This window comes from Pseudonaja textilis, chromosome 5, assembly GCF_049901715.1.
Source record: "Pseudonaja textilis isolate UNSWEBS1 chromosome 5, rPseTex1.2, whole genome shotgun sequence".
NCBI lineage: Eukaryota > Metazoa > Chordata > Lepidosauria > Squamata > Elapidae > Pseudonaja > Pseudonaja textilis.
Window position 1 is genome coordinate 65,063,100 of NC_141994.1, and position 26,396 is coordinate 65,089,495.

Sequence of the window (26,396 nt, forward strand, 5' to 3'; positions counted from 1 at the left end):
TAGGTAAGCTAGATGTTCTCCTTTGGGATCCAAACATCTACCTTAGGGGTAGATTGACTCATGTCGTCAGTGGCGGCTTCAAGTGACATATCAGGACTTTTCCCTCCTTTGCTAAACCGGGCATGGGTGTGGCCAGCACATGACACATCTGGCCCTCAGGGCGGGAGTTTGACAGGCCTGATCTACCTGAAAATTAACTCACAGACCTTCACACTTTAGATGCCTGCATACAGTGTATTAGATTTAGGAGTATGCAGGAGCATAGCAGCCTAGCAGTCGCTTTCAGGGTCTTTTGCTTAAACTCTCACAGAAGAGAGATAACAGGTGTTACGTATTATATCATAATCCCATTTATGGGATTTTACATGACTTGCCAAACTACGGGGTAGTCAGTAAATGTGGGTACAGGCAAAGAGTTTGATCCCTAGAGGATAAATATCCAGTTATCTCCATCTGTATAATTCTAATAAAGACAAAACCAATCATAGGGTGTGCCTCTTGATTTTCAGTGAAAGTGAAAACAGCACATAGTATGCACACTATTAAAAAACAGAAATACCACCATTACCAAGGTAGGTGTAGAAGTCCTGTACATAGCATTATTACAGATGGGGAAATTTTAAGACGTAGAAATACTGGTAGAAAAGTAATGAATAATGTCCCTGGTTCACACAGTTAGCACGTTACAGAGAAATTTAATGGCATTGGCATATGTTCTGTTTAGCTCCCACCCTGATGGTGCTCTGAAAATCTTTAAAAACCTGGGATAGAATTGTGCTTGAGCCCGTTGGTTGTATTTTACGTTATAAGGAGTGTGTTTGCCCAGGTTTATGGGATTTTCTTCTATTGTTCCCTAAATTTTAATGTGAGCCATCCACAAACATTATGGAGCCCAATCACATAAATTAATTTATGTGATTAATATTTTATTAAATATGTTTCATACACACACACACACACATATATATAGACACATATAAAATAAATTTATTTATGTGATTAGACTCCATAATGTTTGTGGATGGCTCACATTAAAATTAGGGAACAATAGAAGAAAATCCCATAAGCCTGGACATACACATGCACACGCACACACACGATTTATTTATGTGATTGGACTCCAGAATATGTGTATGTGTGTGTATGCATATACCATGTGTGTGTGTGTTGTGTGTGTGTCTGTGTGTAAAAATTCTTTGCCTTACTATTTTTTACGGCTTCTCCTGAAAGAGAATAAATAACTAGCCACATGCCCAAGCAATTACCAGCCACAAATAAAACATATTTTTAGAAGAACCAGCTAGGTAGGGTCTGAGGGCCAGAGAACACCCTTGTCAACTCAGGTTTTAAGGCTGGACATGTTTCTTTCCCTCCTTCTTTCTGGCTCTTTGATTACTTATCTGGAGTCCCACTAGACAACAGAGCTCTGGGCCATTTCACTTAGAGATGTGCCTTTGCTGTGCAGATCTCACACGTTGTGCGCAATTCCAACTAGGCAGAACTTGCTATTCCATAATTACGTGTGCCGACTATTGCAGCAGTAACTATCTTGAGAGTTTGGTTATCTTGAGAGAAGCCAGCAAATAGCCTTTTGATTAGGTCCAGGAGAATGTCGGTGGATTCAGAACAGAACATAAAAGGGTGCATGATACTAGTTGAAAATAATTGGATGCATTAAAAGCACGGTATCTCACTGCTAACTTTTATCTCTGGCAGAGTGAGTCGGCTGGGATACAGCGTGCTCAGATTCAGAAAGAGCTTTGGCGAATTCAGGATGTAATGGAAGGTTTGAGTAAACATAAGCAGCAAAGAAACAGCACCACAGAGGCAGGTAAATTAGCATCTTGACTTCCTGCAGATCTATGGAAATAACAGAGAAGCCTGTACAATGAATAAATGCTGTACTTATGCTTGTTTGATGAAAGGCAATTTTATTTCCAAAGACCAAAAAGGAAATCATGGAAATTCTAAATCACTGAAAATCTCTGCTATTGCAGCCATAATTTTTAACCATTATTTATGATAAGCTAAACAGCCTGTTTTGTTTTTAAATAGGTATCATAGCATCGAAGACCTTTTCACCAAAATATAAAAATGAGGTAAGTTTTTCTACCTTTTTTTTTGAGATTCTATAGAAGCTATTTAATTTCCAGACTAAGCTCCTGCTTCTCCATTTATGTGTATATTTCATAAGTTTCAATAAGATTTTATAGAAGGGGTGCATTTAAAGGTTAAGCATTCAGATTACATTTATTATGAATATAAATTTGAATATTGATATTTTTTGGTCCCTCGTCACACACACATTTTAGACAAAGAGAAATATTGTTTTGCTTGTGTGTCTCATATAATTATGAGCACTTGAAACAACAGTTTAATGATATGTATGAAGGTGAATGCAATTGCTGTCTCTGGTATGAGTAGAATATTGCTTTAAAAGGACTCTCAACTAGGTTGGTATCGATGTATTTTTTTAAAAACCGAATTTCTTACATGGAAAAACTATAAAATCTTTTCATGATTCCTTGGTTAATTTATTCACCCTTGGTGAATAAAGATATATTTGAACATTGATGTACATAGGGATATATCAATGCATAAAATGAAGCAAAAATTGTAAATAAATTCATAGGAGAGAAAACCGAATAATTCTTTAGAATTATTCCAAATAACAGTCCTTGACTTACAACCACAATAGAGCCCAAAAATTATGTTGCTAAGTGAGATAAAGTTGAGTGAACTTTGCCCCATTTTACAACCTTTCTTGTCACATTTGTAAAGTCAATCTTGCCATTTGATAAGTTAGGAGCCAGGACATTGCAACTGTTATGAATATGAGTCAGTTGCCAAGCATCCGAATTTTGTTCATATGACCACAGGAATGCTGAATGGCTATAAGTGTGAAAAATGGTTATAAGTCACCTTTTTCAGTGCTGTTATAACTTTGAACAGTAACGAACCATACTCGAGGACTACCTGTATTTGTGTCCCAAGTAAAGTTCTTTCCTTTGCTTGAGTGAAGAGGAACTAATGTCTATTTTTAACTGGTACCCAGTTGTGTACAAATGGAAAGAAATGAGAGTTATGTCCACCTTTGTGTATCTAACTGACGTAATTGGAGATTTTTCCCTCTATCCTTTGTTGCGACAGCAGCTTCCCTCTAACTCAGGGGTGTCAAACTCGATTTCATTGAGGGCCACATAAAAATTGAGTTTTACCTCAGGGGGGCTGGGAGGGATGTGGCCAGGATCGGTGTGGCCAACTTGATGTCACTCGTGTCGGAATTTTCTGTGGCAGTTTGAGCATTCTGCCAGCAAAAATGGGCTCCCAAGCTCTGTTTTCGGCTGCGACGGCCTCCTGCAACCTCCTGCCAGCAAAAATGGAGCTCGCAAGGACCGCCCGTGGCCCTCCTGAGCTCCGTTTTCGCTGGCAGAGGCACTGAGGGCAGGTCTTTCGCTTTTTCCAGGGTGGCCATGCAGGCCAGATCTAAACACCCCATGGGCCTTGAGTTTGACACCCCTGCTCTAACCCCAAACTGTCTTGTGACTGCTGTGAAATATTTGAAAGAAGTTGTGTAAGTCTTGTGAGAGATGAGCACATCTAAATCAGGTGACTGTTCTGCAATCTTTAGGAAGAGGAAGTAGTCCCACCTCGTCCTCCGCTCCCTCGGTCCTATGACTTTGCAGAGCAACTTCCCATAATCCCCCCTCTGCCCAGTGATAGCAGCTCCTTGCTCTGTTATAGCAGGGGCCCCGTCCATCTGCCTGAAGAGAGGAAGATTCATCAAGTTCAAGGCTACCAAAGAAATGGCGCTCACAGTGTAAGTGGCCACCATTGCCACGTCGTCCACCCACCGAGCATCACGTACCCTTCCCATCTCCTTTCCCGCACAATTGCCGCTTTATTTGATTGACATCCCACTCATTTTACGTTACTTTCCCTTTCTCATCTTTTGGTTTAATTTTTTTTTTTTCCAAGGACATTATTCGTGTTTACCATTTCTGATTTTGTTTTGGGGTTGGGTTTTTTTCCTCCTCTCACCTCAACATTTTGTGAATATAAATGTCTCCCTGGACTCGGATTGGCTGCATGTCCATGCTACGTTCAAGCAAAACACGACTTGTTGTTTAAGGCTGTTAGAAAAAGTTGTTTTGCTCTGTTCTATTGAGTATACAGTAAATGTTGAAACACGCCATTTTTATCGGCATGGTTTTTTAAAAATTATTATTGTTTATTCAAAACCAGTCATGCAGATCCAAAGGGGTTTTTTTTTGTTCTTTTTAAAATCATGATAGAAAACTCCCTGCCAGGGGGAGTAAATGATTTACATTTGAACAGAAAAGAAATTGGAGAGGGAACACAGTTTTAAAGACTTCTTTTAAGTGATGAGGCAAGGAAAAGAAGGAGGAGAACAAAAGAAGTTTTTTGGGCTCAAAAATGAAAAAGGAAAAGATGCTGAGGAATTATTTGATAAGAAATTAGAACAATTTGGCTTTTTCTGCTTCAGATTTTGATACAAACATTGTCCTACGTGACAGGAAATTCCTTTGAAATTAGCTGCTGATACACCAAACAAGGAGAACAAACTTATGTTTGTGTTCTTCTGGTTCATTTCCAGGGTCCTGATTATCGGCTTTATAAAAGTGAACCTGAACTAACAACTGTAACAGAAGTTGACGAGTCGAATGGAGAAGAAAAAGCGGACCCCATTTCTGAGTCAGAAGCTTCTATGACTAAAGGTATTAAATGAGACCCTTTGCTTTAAAATGGCTTCATTTCCATCTACAGGCAATAGGGCAACCTGTAGCCACCACGGGAGGAAATAGCTTCATTAGCAGGGTGACATTTTCATATAAAGTGAGCATGCAACATTAAATTTTAATTAACATGACTGGAAGGCATTGACTGAGGCATAACTCAAACAATAGGGGAGGAAAACAAAGGTACTAAAGATCAAATCCAATATCTGTATTTAGACACAGAATAAATAGAGATTTCAGGTTCGATTCCCAGTTTTATAATATCAGTAGTCTAGATTAGATTAACAGAGTTGGAAGGGACCTTGTAGGTCATCAACACCCACCCCACCCGCCCAAGCAGGAGACCCTACACCATTTCTGACAAATGGCAGTCCAATCTCTTCTTAAAAGAGTCCTCGGCTTACGACCACAATTGAGCCCAAACTTTCCGTTACTAAGCAAGACAATTGTTAAAACGAGGTTTTTTCCCCCCCATTTTACGACCGTTCTTGCCACATTGGTTACGTGAATCATTACAGTAGTTAAGTTAGTAGCACATTTGTTCAGTGAATCTAGGCTCCCCCCTGCTTGTCAGACGGCTGCAAAAGGGGGTCGTGTGACCCCAGGACACTCTAACCGTCATAAATACGAGACAGTTGCCAAGCAGCCGAATTTTGATCACATGACCAGAGGGATGCTGCAGTGGCCATAAGTGAAGAACGGGGTCGTCAGTTACTTTTTACAAGTGCCATTGAAACTACACAAATGGTTATAATTTGAGGACTATTTGTATTATCACAGCTCCCATGTGGTGTGTGCACTACTCTTCCAACAGTTGTTTGATTCCCACTTTTAGTTTTTCTTCCTCCAGCTCTGTTTCGCTTATCCTTCTTTGAAACCAATAGTACAAAATTCCAGATTTGCCATTAAACCAAAAAATGTTTCATAATATTTTTATTTTAATTGTAATTGCCAAATGGTCTTCTGTCTTGTATTAAATAGACCTTATCTAAAGTTTTTACTGCTGTATATTTTAACCTTTCTCCCGACCTTGGCTGCTCAACCCTTTTTGTGCGTGTGTGTTTTTTTCATGATTTCTCTCTCTCTTTTTTTTTTTTTTGTAAGCTTGCCGATACTGAGGGCCTCATTTGTGCTCTCATAAAATGTCCAATTACTGGCCTTATGTCAACAAGTCATATCTTCACTAGAAGATATGGATAATAAGGATCATTTCATTCAACTAGCAAATAATTAGTAAGCCGTATGAAGCAAAGGCATTGGGCAACTGTACCATTTATTAGCACTAGCACTTAGACTTATATACCACTTCACAGTGCTTTACAGCCCACACTAAGTGGTTTTACAGAGTCAGCCTATTGCCCCCAACAATCTGGATCCTCACTTTACCCACCTCGGAAGGATGGAAGGCTGAGTCAACCTTGAGCCTGGTGAGATTCGAACTGCCAAATTTGCAGGCAGTCGGCAGTCAGCAGAAGTAGCCTGCAGTACTGCACTCTAACCACTGCGCCACCATGGCTCATTACGCTGTTCTCCCTGTGCAAATCCATTGATTGTTTTACTCCAGCTACAAGTAGTCTTCACCTTATAACCACAATTGGAATCAGAATTTCTGTTGCCAAGCAAGGCAGTTGTTAAGTGAGTCACGCCCAATTTTACAGCCTTCTTTGCCATAATTATTAAGTGAATTACTATAGAATCCAATCTGGGTCCGCCACCAGGAGCAGGGGGGTCTCCTGAGCTTTCAGACTCATGCTGGAGCCCATCCTCGGGGAACTTCTATCAGAATGTGTTCTCTGGGCTATTTGGGCACACAATTCAATGCTTCTCTCAGCCAACTCAAACCAAACAACGGTATAACCAGCACGAGTCCAAAGGAAAACTTAAACCTCTGGTCTCGATGACTGACCAGACAGGATCCCGCAACGTTATCCTGGGATACATATATTTGCCTTCGTTCATGAATTATTGCCGTTGTTAAATGAATCCCACAATCCTTATGTGAATCTGGCTTCCGTCATTGAATTTGTTTGTTTTGCCGGGAAAGTCGCAAATGGTGATCACATGATCCTGGGATGCCTCAGCCGTCATTAAACACATGTTTAATGTGAAGCACTCGAATTTTGATCATGTGGCCAAGGGGATGCTAGAAGTGTGACGACATCCATCCTAAGTCACTGAAAGGTGGCGTTGTAACTCTGGTCACTAAACCAGTGGCTGTAAATTGAGGAGTACCGGTAGTCAAATTCAAACTGTCATGTTGGTTTTAAAACTGTATAAGAATTTAATGATATGGCCAGCAAGATGGGGTCAAGGTGAATAATTAGGTGGGTGAGTTAAAAAAAAATTGATCTGGGGTAGCCTTCAAATGCCTTGACATATGAGCTGCATGAATCAGGCCTAAGTCATATTTATCCGTTCAATAAGATATAAAATGTATAAATGTATATATCAGTGGTGGGGTTCAAATTTTTTTAGTACCAGTTCTATGGGCGTGGCTTGGTGGGTGTGGCATGGCTTGGTGGGTGTGGCTTGGTGGACATGGCAGGGGAAGGATCCTGTAAAATCTCCATTCCCTCCCCACTCCTGAGGAAAGGTTACCATCGGTTCTCTGAACTACTCAAAATTTCCGCTACCGATTCTCCAGAACTGGAGAGAACCTGCTGAATGCCACCTCTGGTGTATAGGTATATATATTTTGTGCATTTTTCATTAATATTCATCACAGTTCCAATTTTACAACGTCGGTGTGTACTGGTTATATCAAGTCCCTTTCTTTTTTTACATCATAGTATACATCCTGATTAAAACTCCTCATACAGTATAATCTCTTCCGACTACATAATATTACACATCATGATTATAACTATTATTTTCTTATTTATACCATAATACGTGGACTTGTCAGCTTTGAGAGCATCCTGGTTGTCCTTGGGTCCCTGCTTGTGAACGGTCCATTCTTCTTTTTCTACCATCACTTTAATTAAACAGTGGCATTAGGCTGCTAAAAGAGTGTTAAAAACAAATCAAGGGCTTCCAGGTCATTAAACAGCCCCACTGATCTGTGCTCCTCTGTGCACCCCAAGCAAGGCCACGTTTTCATGCTTTCCCGGAAGGCCACAAGAGTGAGGGTCCACCTCACCTCTGGGGCAGGGACAGGAGAATGTTCACAGAGCAGGAGCAATGCAGGGACAAGGCTCGCTTCCTGGGTCCTGCCAGTCAAAATTCTGGGGTCTGCAATACAGGTAGTCCTCAACTTTACGGCCACAGTTGAGCTCAAATTTTATGTTATTCAGTGAGAAATTTGTTAAGTGGGTTTTTACTCCCATTTTAAGACTTTCTCTGCCACGTTTGTCAAGCGAATCACTGCAGTTGCTAAATTAGCAGTACCGTTGTTAAGTGAATCTGGTTTCCCCGTTGACTTTGCTTGTGAGAAGGTGTCTCCGGGACACTGCAATCGTCATAAATGTGAGACAGTCGTCGAGCATCCGAACGTAAATCACATGACCATGGGGATGCTACAATGGGCATAAGTGTGAAAAATGGCCATAAGTCACTTTCTTCAGTGCTGCTCAGAGGTGGGTATTCAGCAGGTTCTGACCAGTCCTGGATAACAGGTAGCAGAAATTGTGAGTAGTTTGGAGAACCGGCAAATCCCACCTCTGGCTGGAGATTTTACAGTATCCTTCTGCCACTCCCACCAAGCCACGCCCACAGAACCGATAGTTCGGAGAACCGGCAAATACCACCTCTGACTGGCCCCGCCCCCGTCTATTCTCTGCCTCTCAAGTCGCAGCTGATCGGCTGGGTCTTCTTTTGTTGCTCTGCATGGAAGAACGGAGCCGGAAAGCAGGTTAATGGGGTGGGGAGGGAATGGAGATTTTGCAGTATCCTTCTCCCAGGAGTGGGGAGGAATGGGGATTTTACAGTATCCTTCCCTTGCCACGGCCACCAAGCCATGCCCACAGAACCGGTAGTAAAAAAATTTGAATCCCACCACTGGTGCCGCTGTAACTTTGAACAGTTACTAAACAAACTGTTGTAAATCCAGGACTTCCTGTATACTGTCTCCGCCTGACTGGGTGTGACAGGCTGATGTAATGAGACAAAGAGGTAACTTGGCCCCATGCCATTATAATAATGACAGCTCAGCAACGGAATAAATAGCCTTAAATACAATTGCATCATCTCCTTGGAGGGCTCACCTGAATATAAGGAAACATGGCAAAAGAACTTGAAGAACACGTAGGCCACAATGTCCTATCTCAGAACAGGAATTGCACTGAATATGATTTTACTTTGAGAAAAGATGGTGTCTAGTTAAAAAAAAAAAAAACCCTTTTAATATTTTTGTTGATATTCTGAAACCACCAATACTACTGCTTTCCCCATTTAGATACGGACAGATATGTAACAGCTTCTTTCAGCCGTCTCATAACCGCAGTAAGATAATTGTCCTTGCCTCCATTAATAGTAAAGAAAATAGTGAGCTAAATTTAAGACTCGGTATAAATCTTCATTTAGTTTGAGCGATTTAAGTGTCCTTAGATGCGGAATGTTAATTTGTGTGTGCATTTGCGTTCATTGTAGCAATATCGATCAACGGATTATGCCTGTGCATTTTATCAGGGCTTTGTCCTGGAGACTTGCAAGATAATCAACATGAATCGTTTAATGTTTATTTCCAGACTGTCTTTCCCCATAGTGAAAAAAAACATCAATATCAAATAATGCGCAAAACGCAAAATAGCCTGAAAAATTGTTTTACCCTGTCAAATATTTTAAGTTAAGGAATTGAGCCTTAGCAGTTAAAAAAAAAAAGAAAGAAAACAAGGCATGTCTATATCTTCCTGGCTGGTAAATCGTCTTTTATTGAGGCAGTTGGCTAATACAGGCTGTCCTCATTTTACAACTTTGTTTAGTGACTGTTCAAAGTTACAAATGCAGTGGGGGAAAAATAACTTATGACCAGTTTTCACACTTAACAACTGCTGCAGAATCCCCATTGCCATGGGATCAACATTCAGGCCCTTAGATTCACAATGTCTACATGATTCACTTAACAGTTGTAGTGATTCAGTTAACAACTGTGGCAAAAATGGGGCAAAGCTCACTTGACAACTGCCTTGCTTAGTAAAGAAAATTTTGAACTCAATTGTGTTTGTAAGCCAAGGACTACCTGTAATAGTTTAATATTTTCATTTATATACAGGTAGTCCTTGACTTAAGGACGCGGTGGCTCAGTGGCTAAGACACTGAGCTTCTCAGTCAGAAAGGTCGGCAGTTCGGTGGCTCGAATCCCTAGCGTTGCGTAATGGAGTGAGCTCCTGTTACTTGTCCCAGCTTCTGCCAACCTAGCAGTTCGAAAGCATGTAAAAATGCAAGTAGAAAAATAGGGACCATTTTGGTGGGAAGGTAACAGCGTTCCGTGCACCTTTGGCATTTAGTCATGCTGACCACATGACCACGGAGACATCTTCGGACAGCGCTGGTTCTTCGGCTTTGTAACGGAGAGGAGCATCGCCCCCTAGAGCCAGAAATGACTAGCACGTATGTGCGAGGGGAACCTTTACCTTTACCTTTAATCCTTGACTTATGACCACAATGGAGCCCAAAATATCTGTTGTTAAGTGAAGTATTTGTTAAGTGAGTTTTGCCTCATTTTATGACCTTTCTTGCTCATGTTAAGTGAATCCCTTCAGTTGTTAAGTTAGTAACACCATTGTTACGTGAAAAGGGGATCCCGTGACCTTGGGACATAGCAACAGTCGTAAATATGAAGTCGTTGCTATGCATGTGAATTTTGACCACACGGTTATGGGGATGCTACAAAGATTGTAACTATAAAATGTGGTCATTAGTCACTTTTTTCAGTGCCCTTGTAACTTTGAATGGTTATTAAATGAACTGTTGTGAAGTCGAGGATTACCTGTGCATAAAACATTGTTATAATAACCCACACAATGCACCTGTATACCTAGTAATCTTACTCAGGATAAGGCGTGTAGAGTAAAAATGGAATCAAGTCTTATTTTAAGGATTTGTCTTTAAATGCTTAACTATCTGCACTTCTAAACAGTGGGAGGAGAGATCTGAGCCTGGTTTGAATTGCTCTTTGTAGGTTATTTCTATGTAAATAGCTTGTGGTTTCATATTAAGATCTTTAAGTCCTGTTGTTAACAGATGGAGAACTTATAACCATCTAGAAATAGCTGAGCTATAACATGTAATTTAACAGTATTTGGAAGGCCTTTAGTTCCGCGATTCCTGCAGAGATGCCAGAAGAGGGGTTTACACTATTATGTTACTTATTCCAGGAAATAGCCATTTCCAAATCACTAATTTGGGGGGGAAATTAACACAGTATGGGAAATTAGCAAGTGGTATGGGATGACTTAACTAGGTTTCCTGACTTTAGATCGTGGTCACTGTCATTATAGAGCACAAAGCCTGAAGAAAATGTTAAGACCAGGGTAGATTGATGCTGTGAGGGTTGGTATATTTTTGCTTCTCCTTTGTAACAAAACTCTGAGTCCGTTATGGCTATGAGAAAAACCAGTATGGACGGCAAACAATGAATTGCTATAGTTTTTGGAAGTAATTTTACTATATAACACGAGCTTGCTTGCTTTATGAACAATATGAAAACTGCCTCTTTGTGTGTGTGTGTGTGTGTGTGTGTGTGTGTGTGTGTGTGTGTGTGTGATGTTGCTGTGTGAAAAAAGATCTGTCATTTTCTGAAGGTGAGTAGCCCCATCTTTCTCAAATCACATTTATAGCCCTTCAACACATAGTCCTCGAAGTACAACCATTCGTTTAGTGACCGTTGGAAGTTGCAATAGCACTGAAAAATATGGCTTATGACTAGTTTTCACACCTACAGCCACCGTAGCCTTAGGCTATGCTGCAACACCTAGGAGAAAAATATACCCACAAATCTGGACAATTCCTTTATGCACCATGCATTGATTTTAGGTCAGCTTTCGACACAATAGCCAAATCTAAACTATAGTGTAAATTTAGATACACCCCAATAGATGTCTATTTCTGCTGCTCATTAAAATTCATGAGAAGATTGAAAATCAGGTGAGTAACTAAACTAACTATATATGAATTTATTGGTTCTTCACTTACTTTTCATTCTCCTTTTCTACTTATTCTCCATTCTACTTTTCCTTCTCCTAAGTTGATAGTCTCTAGATCTATCAATTTACTACTGTACGCTGTTGATATAGTCATTCTATCTTCCATTGGCCTTAAAAGAGCCTTACAGATTATTGTACTGAGGAGGAATGAATAATAAATTATGCCAAGGCCAAGATTCTCACCTTCTTCAAAAGCTTAAAATTGAAACTTAGGTAGGCAATCGGTTGAGCAAGTTAAGATCTTTAAATGTCCACCTGAATTATGTGACTTATAATAACAATACCACTTAGACTTATATACCGCTTCACAGTGTTTTTACCGCCCTCTTTAAGCAGTTTACAGAGTCAGCATGCTGTCCCCAATAATGTGAGTCCTCATCTTAGCAACTTCAAAAGGATGGAAGGCTGAGTCAGCCGTGAGCCTGAGATTGACCTCGGCTATTCTAACTGATTATTTTGCCAGAGGAGCAGAATTTATCCCTGTGGCAATTAGCTTGTCTGCATCTAAAGCCCGAGCACAACTGCTACACGGGGTTCAACTAGGCTCATATAACAGCATGATTATCTTAAAAAGAATTCCAGCAAAAAAAATTGAGAAGCAAGTTTCAGGTTACCCACTGCGTCCCCAAATGCAATACTTCGACAGGAAGCAGAAGTCAGTAAATCCAATCTCTAGTAAAATATCTTTATCTCCGGGCTAAAACTACCCCACAATCCTCGTGGACTGACCCCTCCAAGATTGGCAGACAAACTTCAAATTGTCCTGAGAAACAGATATCCAAAAGAAACAAATCCACTATGGTTTTCCCAATGATGCTATCTTAACTTTGGGTCTAGAACAAGCTAGATCAACATTATCCCCTCAACACCGTCAAACTACTTACTAAGTCTGAATTACTATTATTCCTCGCATCTTTCCTTTCACCCATCTCCTCCCACATATGACTGTAACCTCATTGCTTGTATCCTAATGATCTACATTGACTGTTTCCTAGTATGATTTGATTGCTTATTGTACCCTCTGACTATCATTAAGTGTCATACCTTATGATTGTCGACTCCTGACGAATGTATCTTTTCTTTTATGTGCACTGAGAGCATTTGCACCAGGACAAATTCCTTGTGTGTCCAATCACACTTGGCCAATAAAGAACTATATTCTATTCTATTAAGGCAAAGGATGGTAGACACAGAAGGCCAGACAGAAATTGCTGCTTTTTCTCTCAATATATTTATAAATAACCAAATTCTAGTTCCTATACCAGCTTCAATAGAGTATTTTTAATTTAGGGAGGAGAGGAGGTGTCATTGCTGCTCTCTGAGCTTGGTTGTTTTCTTGCAGATGTTTCATTACCCTAGTATGTTACATCATTAGTGCACTAATGTAGGTACCTGGTTGGGTAATGAAAAATCCTTAAGAAAGCAACCAAGCTCAGAGAGCACCAAGGACCCCACTGTCGCAGCTTCATATTTCTATTACATCACAGTTGCCAAATTAAGGAAAGTTTTATCTATAGCTTGATTTTATTTGTTTATTAAATTTATATGCCACTCATCTCACTTGGAAAAGCAACTCTGGACAGCTTACAATTAATACAAATGTAGAAAAATATCACATACATTAAAGGCCAAACAAAGGCCAGATCAGTTCAGAGGCAGCCTCTTCTTAGTTAATCCACCAACCACCTCCACTGTTGGGCAACTCCATCAGGGCTAACTAACTAGCCAGGTTTTGATGCCCTTCCTGAAGGCCCTAAGGATGGAAGCAGACTTTACCTCAACCGGGGAGATATTCTGGAGACGGGGACCACAACAAAAAAAGGCTGTTATCTAGAAGAAGGTGTCAAAGTCTAGGTGTCAAACTCGATTTCATTGAGGGCCACATTGTGTTTGACCACAGGGGGCTGGGGTGGGTGTGGCCAGGATGGGCATGGCCAGCTCAATGGCACTCATGTTGGGGATGCCTATAGTGGCCCAAGCACTCTGCCAGCAAAAGTTGAGGTCGTTTTTGCTGGCAGAGGCACCGCAGGCTGGTCCTTCGCTGTTTCCAGGGTGGCCCCATGGGCCAGATCTGAGCAGGCCACATCCAGCCAACGGGCCTTGAGTTTTACCCCCCTGTTCTAGACCCTGGCAGCCAAAACTCTTTGACCAATGGGGCCCATGGCATGGCCCTTCTGCCAGATCAAGTGGAATGGGGCAAGCTGATTCCTTAGATAACCTGGTCTAAAACCATGAAGGGCTTTAAAAGTAATAACCAATGCTCCCCACAGCTATTTTGGAAGGGAAATATGTGGGGGGGGACCCATATGAAACATGACACTGTCCTGTGACATGAGTACTGTAAAAACCATATGTTCTTTTATACTGCCAGTCCTACAGGGACATTCACCACTAACTAATTATTCTTTTTATCAGATAATCGTTATGTGCATTCTTTGTTATGTAACCAATCTTGTTACATTATAGATAAGCTTCGTGTTAATGGTTAACTTTGCTTTATTTGTTTTATTGAATGATTTTTGCTGTTGTTGGTGGTCAATGACCAAAATAAAGTTTCTGTCTCTCTGGTAATAACGTGATTCAGTCTGGACATGGTGCCAAAATTCGCATTTTTCTTCTTCTTTGAAACATTGTGATTGTGCTAGGCAATCATTTCTTCTTTAATGAGCGTTCCTTTGTGTTTCCCCTGCCTGTCAACTTGAGCGCAATGGCACTCTCTTGCAGCAAGCACACCAATTAATTTCTAAAATGCAGGTCTATAAACTTTAAAAGAAATTATTGACACTAGTGAGGAGAAAGCATTTCATTGTATTTAAAAGCCTCTTAAACTGGGACTTTACTATTGCTTTGCCAATAGTCTCTGGAGACCAGTTTTATGCTTGTTGTTTGCATAAGTGGAATGAATTAGCTAGAGACAGTTTGAATAGTGTAATTTCAGTAGTCCAGGTCTCTTGGCGAAACAGTTTCTACGTTTACATAAGCAATAATTGAACTTCCTTTCAGAGAGAGTTGCTTGCAAAAATTGTGAAGGTAGGAAGAAAGTGAAAGAGGAAATGTTTAGTCTCATCCCGTGAATGAGATTGGTTTGTTTCTTTAATTTATATTTTTTTTTAAAAAAGAGAAAAACCATTGCTAGTGAAAACTGCTATACGGTTACTACATCCTTTTTCTGTTAAGGCAAAGTTTTTGATTGAATAATTGGTAGGCTTTATTTTTGGGCTGTGACTGCAATCCAAATAATTTTGCAGTTTTCTAAGTGACTTAGGTCTACATCCAACTGGATGTGGATGTAGGTGGCTCTCATTAATAAAATGCAGGAGACGAGAAGATGGGTGGTACCTAGTTTTTAAACAGCCAGATGTGATTGATAAATTGCTTATTGCTTATCAAAAAATAGAATAGGAATAGGAATAGGAATAGAATAGAATAGAATAGAATAGAATAGAATAGAATAGAATAGAATAGAATAGAATAGAATAGAATAGAATAGAATACTTTATTGGCCAAGTGTGATGGGACACACAAGGAATTTGTCCTGGTGCATATGCTCTCATTGTACATAAAAGAAAGAAACATTCATCAAGAGTCAAGAATCATAAGGTACAACACTTAATATTATGTACTATGTGTATCCCAAAATGGTAATACCTACAATTTGTCATAACACAGTATGGTCAATTGGCCCAGGAACCTTGCATCTTGATTAGGTCCAGTTTTATTCTATAGTTCTCTGATTTCAGTCTAATGATACCTTATTTGAGTACAGTGCAACCTGTAGGTGAAAAGCAGGCAGAATCAAGAGAGTAATTAGCCTGGGGTCATTGCATTCCCATGAATGACTAAGTCCAACTCCTCTTGAATTCCATTGACTCTTTATCTAGCACCAATTTAGTGCTGCCCAAAAATTGTCTCGATTTTTTAAAGATAAGTTTGAGCGATATAATCTTAATTGGAACTTAATGCATGATCCCAATTCTCCGCACCTTACACCAGCCTTCTTCAATCAAAAGTTGCTTTGGTGTGCTTGAGTAGAACTCCCAACCAGGGTGGTTAAAGGCTAGTTAGAAGTTCTGAAAGTCTATTCCTGTGTATTGGGCAGAAAACAGCTCGAGGAAATCTTAAGGCAATTGTATTGCAAAATCCTTACTAAGTCCTATTACATTAAATCTGGAAATGTATCAGATTAACATGCTTCTCAGAAGCCTAGTTCTGACAGTGGCTTACTTTAGATGCCTTTCTCTTGTTTTATAGGTTCACATTTTCCCATTGGAGTTGTGCCACCCAGAACAAAGTCACCCACCCCAGAATCTTCAACGATCGCTTCCTACGTGACTTTAAGGAAAACAAAGAAGATAGACCTAAGAACGGTATTTAAAAGAAATAGATTGTGTTCTTGGCTTCCTCTAATGCTCTCGTCAATATGGCATCTCATCTAGTAACAGGGCAGCGATATGGGTGTAAAGCAGTGGTGGTATGCTACCGGTTCAGACCGGTTCACCCGAACTGGTAATAAAAGCCTCCGGCAAACAGCTGAGAGAAGAAAGAAGAGGGAAAAGCGCAGGATCCGCCCTCCCACCTGCCCCTGCACTTTTCACTTCCTTATCCTCTCAGCTGATTGGTGCTGCAGGCCTCAGCTGGTGTAGGGAAAGCTGCGTGCGCGTTAGGTTCATGCATACACGCACAGAGACACTATCACTGAACCGGTAGTGGAACAGGTAGGATCCCACTGCTGATGTAAAGAGTAGAAGGAATAACCTTGAAGGAACGATTGCAACCTCTGTGAGATTTGTTTCCTGGATCTAGCTTCATCACACAGGATTTGACAACATCGACCTCTAATGCAGCCTTTGATTAGAATCTCCACTGATTAACTGTTGAGAAAATTCAAAATGGGCAGAGAAAAATTACAGTGCTTATCACTTTTATCAGAGAAGCCCATTCTGTGGCCAACTGACTATTGGTGGCAGACTCACTTAGACATTATTACAGTGCTGAAAATTCACCCACTGGTATTCTAGATTACGGGTCTCCAACCTTGGCAACTTTAAGACTTGTGGACTTCAACTCCCAGATTTCCTCAGCCAGCTTTCTGAATTCTGGGAGTTGAAGTCCACAAGTCTTAAAGTTGCCACAATTGGAGACCCCTAATCTAGATGACGTGTGTGCAGAGAGTTTCTTACCGAGCAATATATTAGAAACCTGAAACTCTTGATGGTTAAGTGTGTATGTAGGATTTGAAGTAGCCTTGCTGCAGAAGGATGTGGCATCTGTGGCAAAACGGTATCCTTTGAGGAAATACTTTTACTATCATTGCTTTTCTTTCTTTCTTTCAAGGAAAGGCCGAGAAGCGCAGTGGAGCAGTTATGCTTGGCAGAAAGTACTCGCCCACGGATGACGTTGGAGGAACAGATGGAAAGAATAAGGAGGCACCAACAGGCCTGTTTGCGTGAGAAAAAGAAAGGGCTGAATCTTATTGGCATTTCAGATCTCTCCCCTTCACAAAGCCCAGCCCCCGTCAGAGAAAATCCTTTTAAATTATTGCAGGTAGGCCCTTGCGTTCTGAGTCTTTCAGTGACTTCACAGACAGAAACAATGTTCTGTTGGTATTATAATCTCAGGGACCTAGATTCTTTCCAAGTGCTACCATGGAGATAGAATTTGATCTGATCTTGGTGAATTTCAAGCAGCTAAGCAATTTGAGGCCTTATTTGGGCTTAAGCAGGGCCATCAGCCAATCTCAGCTAAAATGAAAAAGCACAGCACCAATCCAATTCTGCATCATGGTTGGGAAGACCACATGGACATGTCCATGAGGCCAGCAAGACATTCAACGCAGAGGAGTTTTGACCTTTATTTCTTACAGTAAGAGGAAGTGTTGTTTGTGGACTTTTTGGTGCTCTTCTGAGTTTGATTGTCTGCTTGCAGAGATATCCAACTAGTTATAATACCATCAGCACATTGATGAAGCTTTCCAATTGGGTAATGAAACATCTGGAAGCAAACAGTCAAATTTAGAAAGTATCAAGAATCCCATAGTTCAACCCTGAGCTACAGAGACTCTCTTCTATTGAAAATGTGGTTTATCTGACCGTGTTGGGTAAAGTTAGTGGACTCTTGCTTCCAATTAATGACAAGGAAAACTCTGGTGTTGAGAAGAAGAATAACATGCATGACATTTTGGCTTTCCAGTCAGAAACTCCCAGTCAAGGAGGTTTATGAGTCTTGAAAGTTCAAGACATCTGCAAGCTATCATTTTAGAGAAGGTTAATTTTGGAACAATCTTCCTCCTCCTGATTTACACCTTTCTACTTCTTTGATTTCTGAAAGGTCATGAGAATAGTTTATAATGCTGTTGTCAGAGTGAAAATTAAGGGGGGATTCAAATATTCTTTTACCAGGTATTGAGAAGTGTGGTATTTGTTTCATGCACAGGTACAGATTCTATTGCATACTCCCATGTTTTGTTTTTATATTTGTAATGATATGAACTGAAGGAATCTCACATAACATGCATGTTCCTTGGTTGTTTATTCTGTAACTGCCATTTCTATTTGTAACAGGAGTATCACTTGTCTCATTAATTCCAAAATAATAATAATAATCTTTTCTACAGAGCCCAAGGAAAGAAGATTTTGTGTGCAACCCCAAGGAAGTAGAATATGGCGTTAGAATGAGTGACATAAGCCAAAGCCACCCAAATGATGTAGAAGACACACCTTGGTTGAAAGAAAATGATTGTGCCAATGAACACAACCCTACTTTTATCACACAGGTACTGTTTCCTTCCTTCTATGTGGTACATACACATGAATAAAGGAGTAGCTTGTTAAGACTCTTGGATATAATTTCAGTACTTTTTAATAAATTTCTATTATTAATGTTTTCTTTTTATTTTCATGGTTTTAGAAATACTCTGCAAATTTTTGTCTGTTCAAAATTGGATACCTGTTAGGAAAACAAATCTTATAGTGACAATAAGAGCCAGTTTGGTCTATTGGTTAAGGCACCAGGCTAGAAGAGAGACTACCGTGAGTTCAAACCCGACTTTAGCCATGAAAACCAGCTGGGCAACTTTGGGCCAGCCACTCTCTCTCTCAGCCCAACCCACCTCACAGGGTTGTTGTTTGGGGAAAAGAGGAGGACGAAGGTGTGTTGGATATGTTCACTGCCTTGAGTTATTTATAAAAATAGTAAAGACAGGATACAAATTAATTAACAAGGATGCACTCAAATACATGAATGACACCAATTTTAAATATCCTTCATATCGTTTGTCTTTTTCTTACTCTGAATTTGCCAGAATTCACTAAACTAAATAATTATAGTGCTTATAAAAACTGCATTAAATTAAGGGCTAGCAAGTTCAGTTTTTGCCACATGGTTATGGTAAAAATCATTATGGTTTTGAAACACAAAACTTTTCTATTTATCCCATTAAGAGTCATTAACATTTGCTCTTTAATGTTTATTTCACTGTTCCAGTTACCAAAAAATGAAGAACAGCTGTTCCCGGATCTTTTGGAGTCACAGGAAAGAAATCCTGAACAAGCACCTGAGAAACCAGAAGAACAGAAAGGAGATAGTGATGCCAGGTAAAGCAAGGGGGATAGTAGGTATTTGTAGCCAGTCCTGCAAATAATCTAGCATGGCTTCGCTCTTTGCATATGGAGAAGATGATGGTGCCTTTTCTGTATCATGAGCCACGGTAGCACAGGGGTTATAGTGTAGTACTGAGATTAGTTCTGCTGCCTGCTGGCTGCCTGCAATTTGGTGAGTTCAAATCTCACCAGGCTCAACATTGACTCAACTTTCCATCCTTCCAGGGTGGGTAAAAGGAGGACTCAGATTGTTGGGGGCGGCAATAGGCTGACTCTGTAAACCACTTAGAGAGGGCTGTGAAGCACTGTAAAGTAGTATATAAGTCTAAGTGCTATTGCTATCTACTGCCTCTGAAAAAGTACTCATTCTGACTTGGTAGCCATCTCTGGGTGACAACCTCAGTGGCCTCTGCCTTCAGATGTCAGAACAGAATGTGGCTTTTGCTTTGCTATGTTGAGTAGCTGCTTATGGGAAATCTTGAAAACAGATCCCAAGCAGACCTAAAACGCATTGCATTTTCAAAAGATCAGAAGGCCTTTAAGAGGTTGTTTTGATGGGGTTTTTTTTTAGTTTACCCCCAGTGACCACTGTACTTTGCATGCTCTTTATGCTCTTTATGTTCTTACTTGCTCAGTCACATTGGTGAGATGGCAGATATAGAAATGGATTACACACGTAATCATAAAAACATACCAGCAGTCCTCAGCTTATGACCATAACTGAGCTCAAAATTTATGGTTGTATGTTGTGGGGATTGTTGAGCTGGTTACTCCATGGCCGTGCCCGATTTTATGACCCTTTTTTGTGGCGGTTGTAAAGCAAACATAGTGGTCGTTAAACAAATCCGTTTTATTCAATGGCTGGTTTTTGCCAGAAACTGGAAGCAAACACCAGAAACAGGCAAACAATAAAATGTGGCCATGTGCCCGCAAGATGCTATCAATGGCAATCAATGCAAGTTGGTAGCCAAGCATCCAGAATGCAATCCCTTGGGGGTAGTGGGTGGCTGTTGGAACCATTAGGAGGAGAGTCCATTGTACCTTAGAACAGTTGTTAAGCAACAGGTCATTAAGCAAGGACATCTTGTACAGACATACCTTTCTCTCATCTTAGTACTTTCCAGTTTGTTTTCCCTTTTCTTTTCCAGCTTAACCCAAGAAGTGAACAGATTTTAGCTAAATTGGGATCTGTTGATTATGGAGATTCTGGGTCATCCATGGTTGTCCCAAAGATGCTTTTTTCAAAAGGCAACCAGACTTAGTTTTTTCCTTGAAGACATTTCGCTTCTCATCCAAGAAGCTTCTAAACTGAAGAAGATTCTTGAATGAAAAGCAAAATGTCTTCAAGGAAAAAATAAAGACCAGTTGCCTTTTGAGAAAAGCATATTTGGGAGGGCCTGTTGATTATATTCTGGACCATATATCCAGTGAGAACGGTGGGAAATGTAGACTCTTCTAATCTGAAATGTTTTGAAATGTTTTTTTTTTGCTGTATAGTGGTGTCATCTATCAAAGTATCTGCAAAAGAGGCATATAATTCTTTCCCTGTTGCAGTTTCACTTGCCATCTTGCAGGATCTCCAGGAATATTTTTTTTCAAGTCCAGGGCTATAATCCCCGAGGCTAAGATGTGAAGCAGGCAAAAACCTAAATTCTTGGAGGTTTTTACAGTTGCTTTGGATCTCTTCCCCAAATTTTTCCCAACTGAACAACAGACACTGGCGTTGCTGCATGAAAGAGAGAAGCTGACAGGACAAGAACATCTTGGAGAGGATTTGCTCCCGTGTGGACTTCTCCTCACCATCTGCCCTGCATTAAAATTCCTTCCTGTAAAAAGCAGGCTAATCTGTCCATAGACCCCTGTCATTGATCCTATTAAAGGTGCAGAACATCTTCTTAAAAAAAAAATAGTCCACAATGTTTCTTACCATTTTTGCCACTTTAGTTCCTTTTTCTTGGTGGCCGCTTACTTTTTTTTTTGCAGAAGGACAGTTGTGGTGGATGTCTTGATTTGGATGATGTCCCATTTGCCTTTTTTGTTTTGATTATTGCTCTGTTGGGGTCATTAGCCAATTTGGTAACCTACTGGGGTGGAATGTTTTGATCGAGTCCCTGGCTTGCTTGGCATCAGGTTGGCCTGGTTTGGGAACTGCCTTCTCTGGGGACGGTTTTCAACTTCTCTGTCTGGCCTATAGAGCAAGGGTCTCCAACCTTGGCAACTTTAAGACTTGTGGACTTCAACTCCCAGAATTCCTCAGCCAGCTTTCTGAATTCTGGGAGTTGAAGTCCACAAGTCTTAAAGTTGCCAAGGTTGGAGACCCTTGCTATAGAGGAGGTGTTTCCTCACAGAATCCCGTCCAACCAGAACCCAGGCCCAACTGTAGTACCAGTGTTTCCTGAACGTAAATTATTTCCCCTTTCCTTATGTTGGGATTATTCTCGGGATACAGGAGTGGGAGACTAGCCGAGACAATTTCTTTGAACTCCTGAAACCTTTCTCCAGTAATCAGGCAGAGTTCAAAGTAAAAGCAGGTCCCTTTGTTTGGGCCCCTCCCTCCCCCTCTGTCCTGCAAAGCATAAGCTGGCATACCTCACAGTCACCATTTTGTGTTACAGACTTTATTGAAAGGGTATATCGTATCAGGTAACCTAATTAAAGGTTAGAGGAAATTCTAAACCTAGTTCTCTTCCCCCCCCCCCATCCCCTCCAGCAGCCCCAACAAGGAGGCCTCGCGAATCAACCGCAAACTTGAAAGCAGCTCAGAAGAGAGTGAAAAAAGCAGAATTCAAGAGCCACAGGAGGATACGGTATCTTCTCCGTTCGAAATACCAGCGCAGACTTCAAAGGGAAACTCCGCAGCAGCAGGTTGGGTTTCCTATCCATAGATTGTAAAAAACACATCCAGGGGTTGCACCTACTCCAGTTGCCCTTCTGGCTAACTTTAGAAATAAAAATGGAAAGGAAGGGACCAAGGGCTTTTTCACAGGCTTCTAACCCTGCCTTAGGAGGTCAGTTGGGTGCCTGGCATTTTAGCCAAAACAGTTCAACTAAATCATTTCCCAGATCCATATACTACGAGAAGGCTCTCCGGGGTTCTTTGTCGTTTGTCTGCTGTCAGTTCCTTTAATTGGAGATGCCAAAGGCTTATCCAGGAACTAATTGGCTACAGTGAAAGGTCTCTTACCCAGCGGTGGGATTCAAATTTTTTTTACCACCGGTTCTGTGGGTGTGGTTTGTTGGGCGCACTTTGCGTGTACGCAAAAGGTTTGCTACTGGCCTTCTCCTGCAATCCTGCACTCTCCCTGTGTCTTCAACAGCTGATGCGTGGCAATCGGCTGTGCCGCGCGAAGCAGCTGAGGTTGAAAATCAGGAAATAAAGATCAGTATAGAGCTGGGTGAGTGGGAGGGCCCAGCAGCTGTTCGTCGGAACCAACCGGTTTGCTCACAGATGATCCTTGGAGCTACCAGTTCGGTTGAACCGGGCCGAACCGGTAGAATACCGCTACTGCTCTTACCACTTCACATTTTTGGCATACCTTTATGTTGTTGTTGTTGTTTTTAATTGTATCATCTTGAAATAAATGGTCATAGATTAAAGACCAATCAAGGAAGCCCTTAGCTCCGATTGGTAACAGCAAGCTAAAGTTTAGTAGCTCAGTGAGAAGCACTCCTGAGCTATCTGGTACAAAGCAGTTGAAAAAACCTGCACTCCTGAGCTATCTGGTACAAAGCAGTTGAAAAAACCTGCTCTGCATTACCAGATTCAGTGCTGCATTCCTGAGTCTAAAGGATTTTTTTAAAAAAAATCCACAATCTCACTTCAGTGGAAAAGGACAATTAAGTCATCCCCAAACAGGGCACCTTCCAGGTGGGTGAACTTTAGGGTTGAAAATTTTGGGAACAGGTATCACATATCTGCTCGTGGCCAGAAAGTTTGCTATACGGGTAGTCCTCAACTTATGACCATAATTGGAACCAGAATTTTGGTTCCTAAGCAAGGCAGTCATTAAATGAGCCGTGCCTAATTTTATGACCTTATTTTTAATCGCAATTGTTAAGTGAATCCTGCTTCCCCCCATTGACTTTGCTTATTGGAAGCTAGCTGGGAAGTTTCCAAATGGTGGTAACATGAGCCCGGGATGTTGCAACACTCTTAAACACATGCTGGTTGCTAAGCACCTGAATGTTGATCACGTGAGTGCAGGGATGCTGCAGTGGTTGTGAGGTCGTAAGTGTGAGGACTGGACCTAAAACAGTTTTTTTGGTTCCTTTGTACATTTGCTGCACAAGTGGTTATAAGTCGAGCACCATCTATAGGGGTTTCACCCATCTAGGTTTTCTGGAACTCTTCCAAATGAATTCAGTTCTCCTTAAATGATAAGTAATTTGCCCAGAGGTGGGTATTCAGCAGGTTCTGACTAGTTCTGGAGAACCAGTAGTGGAAATTTTGAGTAGTTTGGAGAATATCACCTCCGACTGGCCCTGCCCCCAACTATTCTCCTGAGTCCCAGCTGATCGGCTGGGACTTCTTTGGTTGCCCTGCACAGGAGAACGGAGCTGGAAAGCAGGTTAGTGGGGTGGGGAGGGAATGGAGATTTTGCAGTATCCTTCCCCTGCCACGCCCACCAAGCCACATTCACAGAACTGGTAGTAAAAAAAAATTGAATCCCACCACTGAATTTGCCCTTATAATTTGGTAATCTTCAGGAGAATTTGTCATCAGTTTCAATATTCGGTTAGAACAGTATTTGTCAGAAGAGATGCTTCTTGTCTCAGCCTGTTTTTGCCTTGACTGGATATGGAAAAATTCTCCTCCTTTCCCCAATCTGTCTGGGTAATCAGAGATTTTAGAGGTGTTTCATTTTGTCCTGCCCTATTTCAAATATATATATATATAAAAGCATTATATATATATAAAAGCATTATGTATGCTTTTCTTCTTCCCTCGGATTCTTGGGTGACAACAGAAATGTCTTTCTTTTTCAGCCCTGCTGGCTTCTGCTGAGACCATCCACGGCTGACCTCCCGAACTCACCTGTGAAAAGACAAGGATGCTGTACAGTCACTTTTATGAAATCTATGAAATTCATAGTTCCGATGCTTTTGTCCATAGAGCATCATTTTATCACGTTGTGGAAAACATTTATTCCAAGAGAGCTTTAAATATCCCCACTGTATCCTCAACCAACTCAAGAGTTCTTCCCGCCATCACCTGCTTCCTGCTATCGCTGCTCTGTATTCATTCCATCCGCACAACTGAGAGTTCTCCTCCTCCTCCTCCTCCTCCTCCTCTTCCTCCTCCTCCTCGCGGCCTACAATCAGAACCGTCCCCTCCTGAATGGGTTTGAATTTGGAAAGATTCAGTTACATTGGCTTCCTCCAGGGTTCTTTCCTTATAGTTTATTTTGCTGTCGACACTGAAACATGGTTTCTTTCCAAAGCTGATCCTGTCTCATTTTTATTTTTTGATTATTAATCAATGCCATCCTCTATTTAAGATGTGCCATTTTTTAAAAAAAAAAATCATTGCGAAGTTAAGATGTGTCTCTTTTTTTGGTTGTTGTTCTGTAGGTACATCCCAGTCAGATTGCAAAGTCAGTTACTGCCATTCTGCTATCCGCATAATCACAAATGCTAATATTTACTCCCCCCACCCAGCCTTTTTTTTTTTTTTTTGCCTTTTTTATGGAAAGAAATGGAACTGAATAGACTGGGCTCTTCCTCCTGTGTTGAAATAGGGTGTATATATATCAAGAAGCAGGTATATTCAATCTCCAGTTAAGTCTGTGTACAAATGTAATTATGTTCATTGTGTATATATTATACAATGAGCACAACTAATGTAAGTATAAGAAACCCCTTATTATTGTTCAAAGGCAAAATGTTCATATCTCATTCCTTTTATATCATGTTATAAATAAATGTTGATGTTCTTAAACTGCGGTGTAGGTGTTATGCATCTAGCAATGAGTCTTAACGGGAATTATTGTTGGACTCCTTTTGTTTTAATCTTGCTATAACCCCTTTACTCCTAGCCGGTTAAAAGAAAATTACAGAATTAAAACAACACACAATCCAAGTGGAAAAAAACAAAAACAAAATAGGATAAACATGTAAGAACAAGAAGTGTGAAGGATGTTCCTGCCAGGGTCTATTCCAATATCTACAAGCAGGATGAAATGCTAAAGATAGCCCCTTCCAAATTGGTCAGAATTCTGGCTGTGGAATTTTATTTATTTTTCATTAGAATTTGTATTGTTTAATCTGTTAAATTATCTCTTTAATGAGGACAAAGGTGCTAGGTTCCTCTCATTTCTTGATAGATAAATACTTTTGAAACAGCAGAATTAAGCAATTGAAAGTGATTGAAAGATTTCGAGGCAAAACAAGGAAACTATAAAAGAATCATAAATATTCAATAGAATAGCACTTAAACTTATATACCACTTCATAACTCTTTACAGCCCTCTCTAAGTGGTTTACAGAGTCAGTATGTTGCCCCCAACAATCTGGGTCCTCATTTTACCGACCTGGGAAGGATAGAAGGCTGAGTCAATATTGAGCTGGTCAGGATTGAACTCCTGGCTGTGGGCAGAGTTAGCCTGCAACACTGCACTCTAACCACTATGCCACCATGGCTCTTGGTGTCAAACTGTTATAAAAAGGGACCTATTTTTAAAGGAACAGCAATTCATCCCTTACCACTCATGTGGGTACGAAAATTGGCTGCTTCTGTGAAACTTTTCAAGTACCTGTATGGCCTGAACAGCTGACCATCTATGATATTCAAATCAAGAAATTCCTAATTAGGTTCAGAAGGCCTTTCTGGAATTGTTTTGTATTGTGTCACTCACCTGATTTAATTTTAGGTAAGAATCTGTGTTTGAATGTGCTTC

The 26,396-nt window shown here is 40.7% G+C and overlaps 1 protein-coding gene across 42 annotated transcripts in view; it reads left to right on the plus strand.

The window, feature by feature from the left end:
- The window catches only part of PLEKHA5 (pleckstrin homology domain containing A5), a 203,985-nt gene extending 178,547 nt beyond the window's left edge, over positions 1 to 25,438 (plus strand). For 16 of the 42 annotated variants that reach the window (XM_087935167.1, XM_026712671.2, XM_087935159.1 and 13 more), the window contains 9 exons: positions 1,717 to 1,831; positions 2,056 to 2,099; positions 4,619 to 4,739; positions 16,154 to 16,269; positions 17,237 to 17,446; positions 18,516 to 18,674; positions 19,385 to 19,494; positions 22,211 to 22,365; positions 24,487 to 25,438. In XM_087935167.1, the coding sequence (XP_087791293.1) occupies positions 1,717 to 1,831; positions 2,056 to 2,099; positions 4,619 to 4,739; positions 16,154 to 16,269; positions 17,237 to 17,446; positions 18,516 to 18,674; positions 19,385 to 19,494; positions 22,211 to 22,365; positions 24,487 to 24,521 (1,065 nt within the window). In that variant the 3' untranslated portion in view covers positions 24,522 to 25,438. Of the gene's footprint in view, positions 1 to 1,716; positions 1,832 to 2,055; positions 2,100 to 3,631; positions 3,821 to 4,618; positions 4,740 to 16,153; positions 16,270 to 17,236; positions 17,447 to 18,515; positions 18,675 to 19,384; positions 19,495 to 22,210; positions 22,366 to 24,486 lie in introns of all 42 variants that reach the window. The other 26 variants (XM_026713151.2, XM_087935150.1, XM_087935153.1 and 23 more) reach the window with 3 other exon arrangements.
- The last annotated feature ends 958 nt before the right edge of the window (positions 25,439 to 26,396 follow it).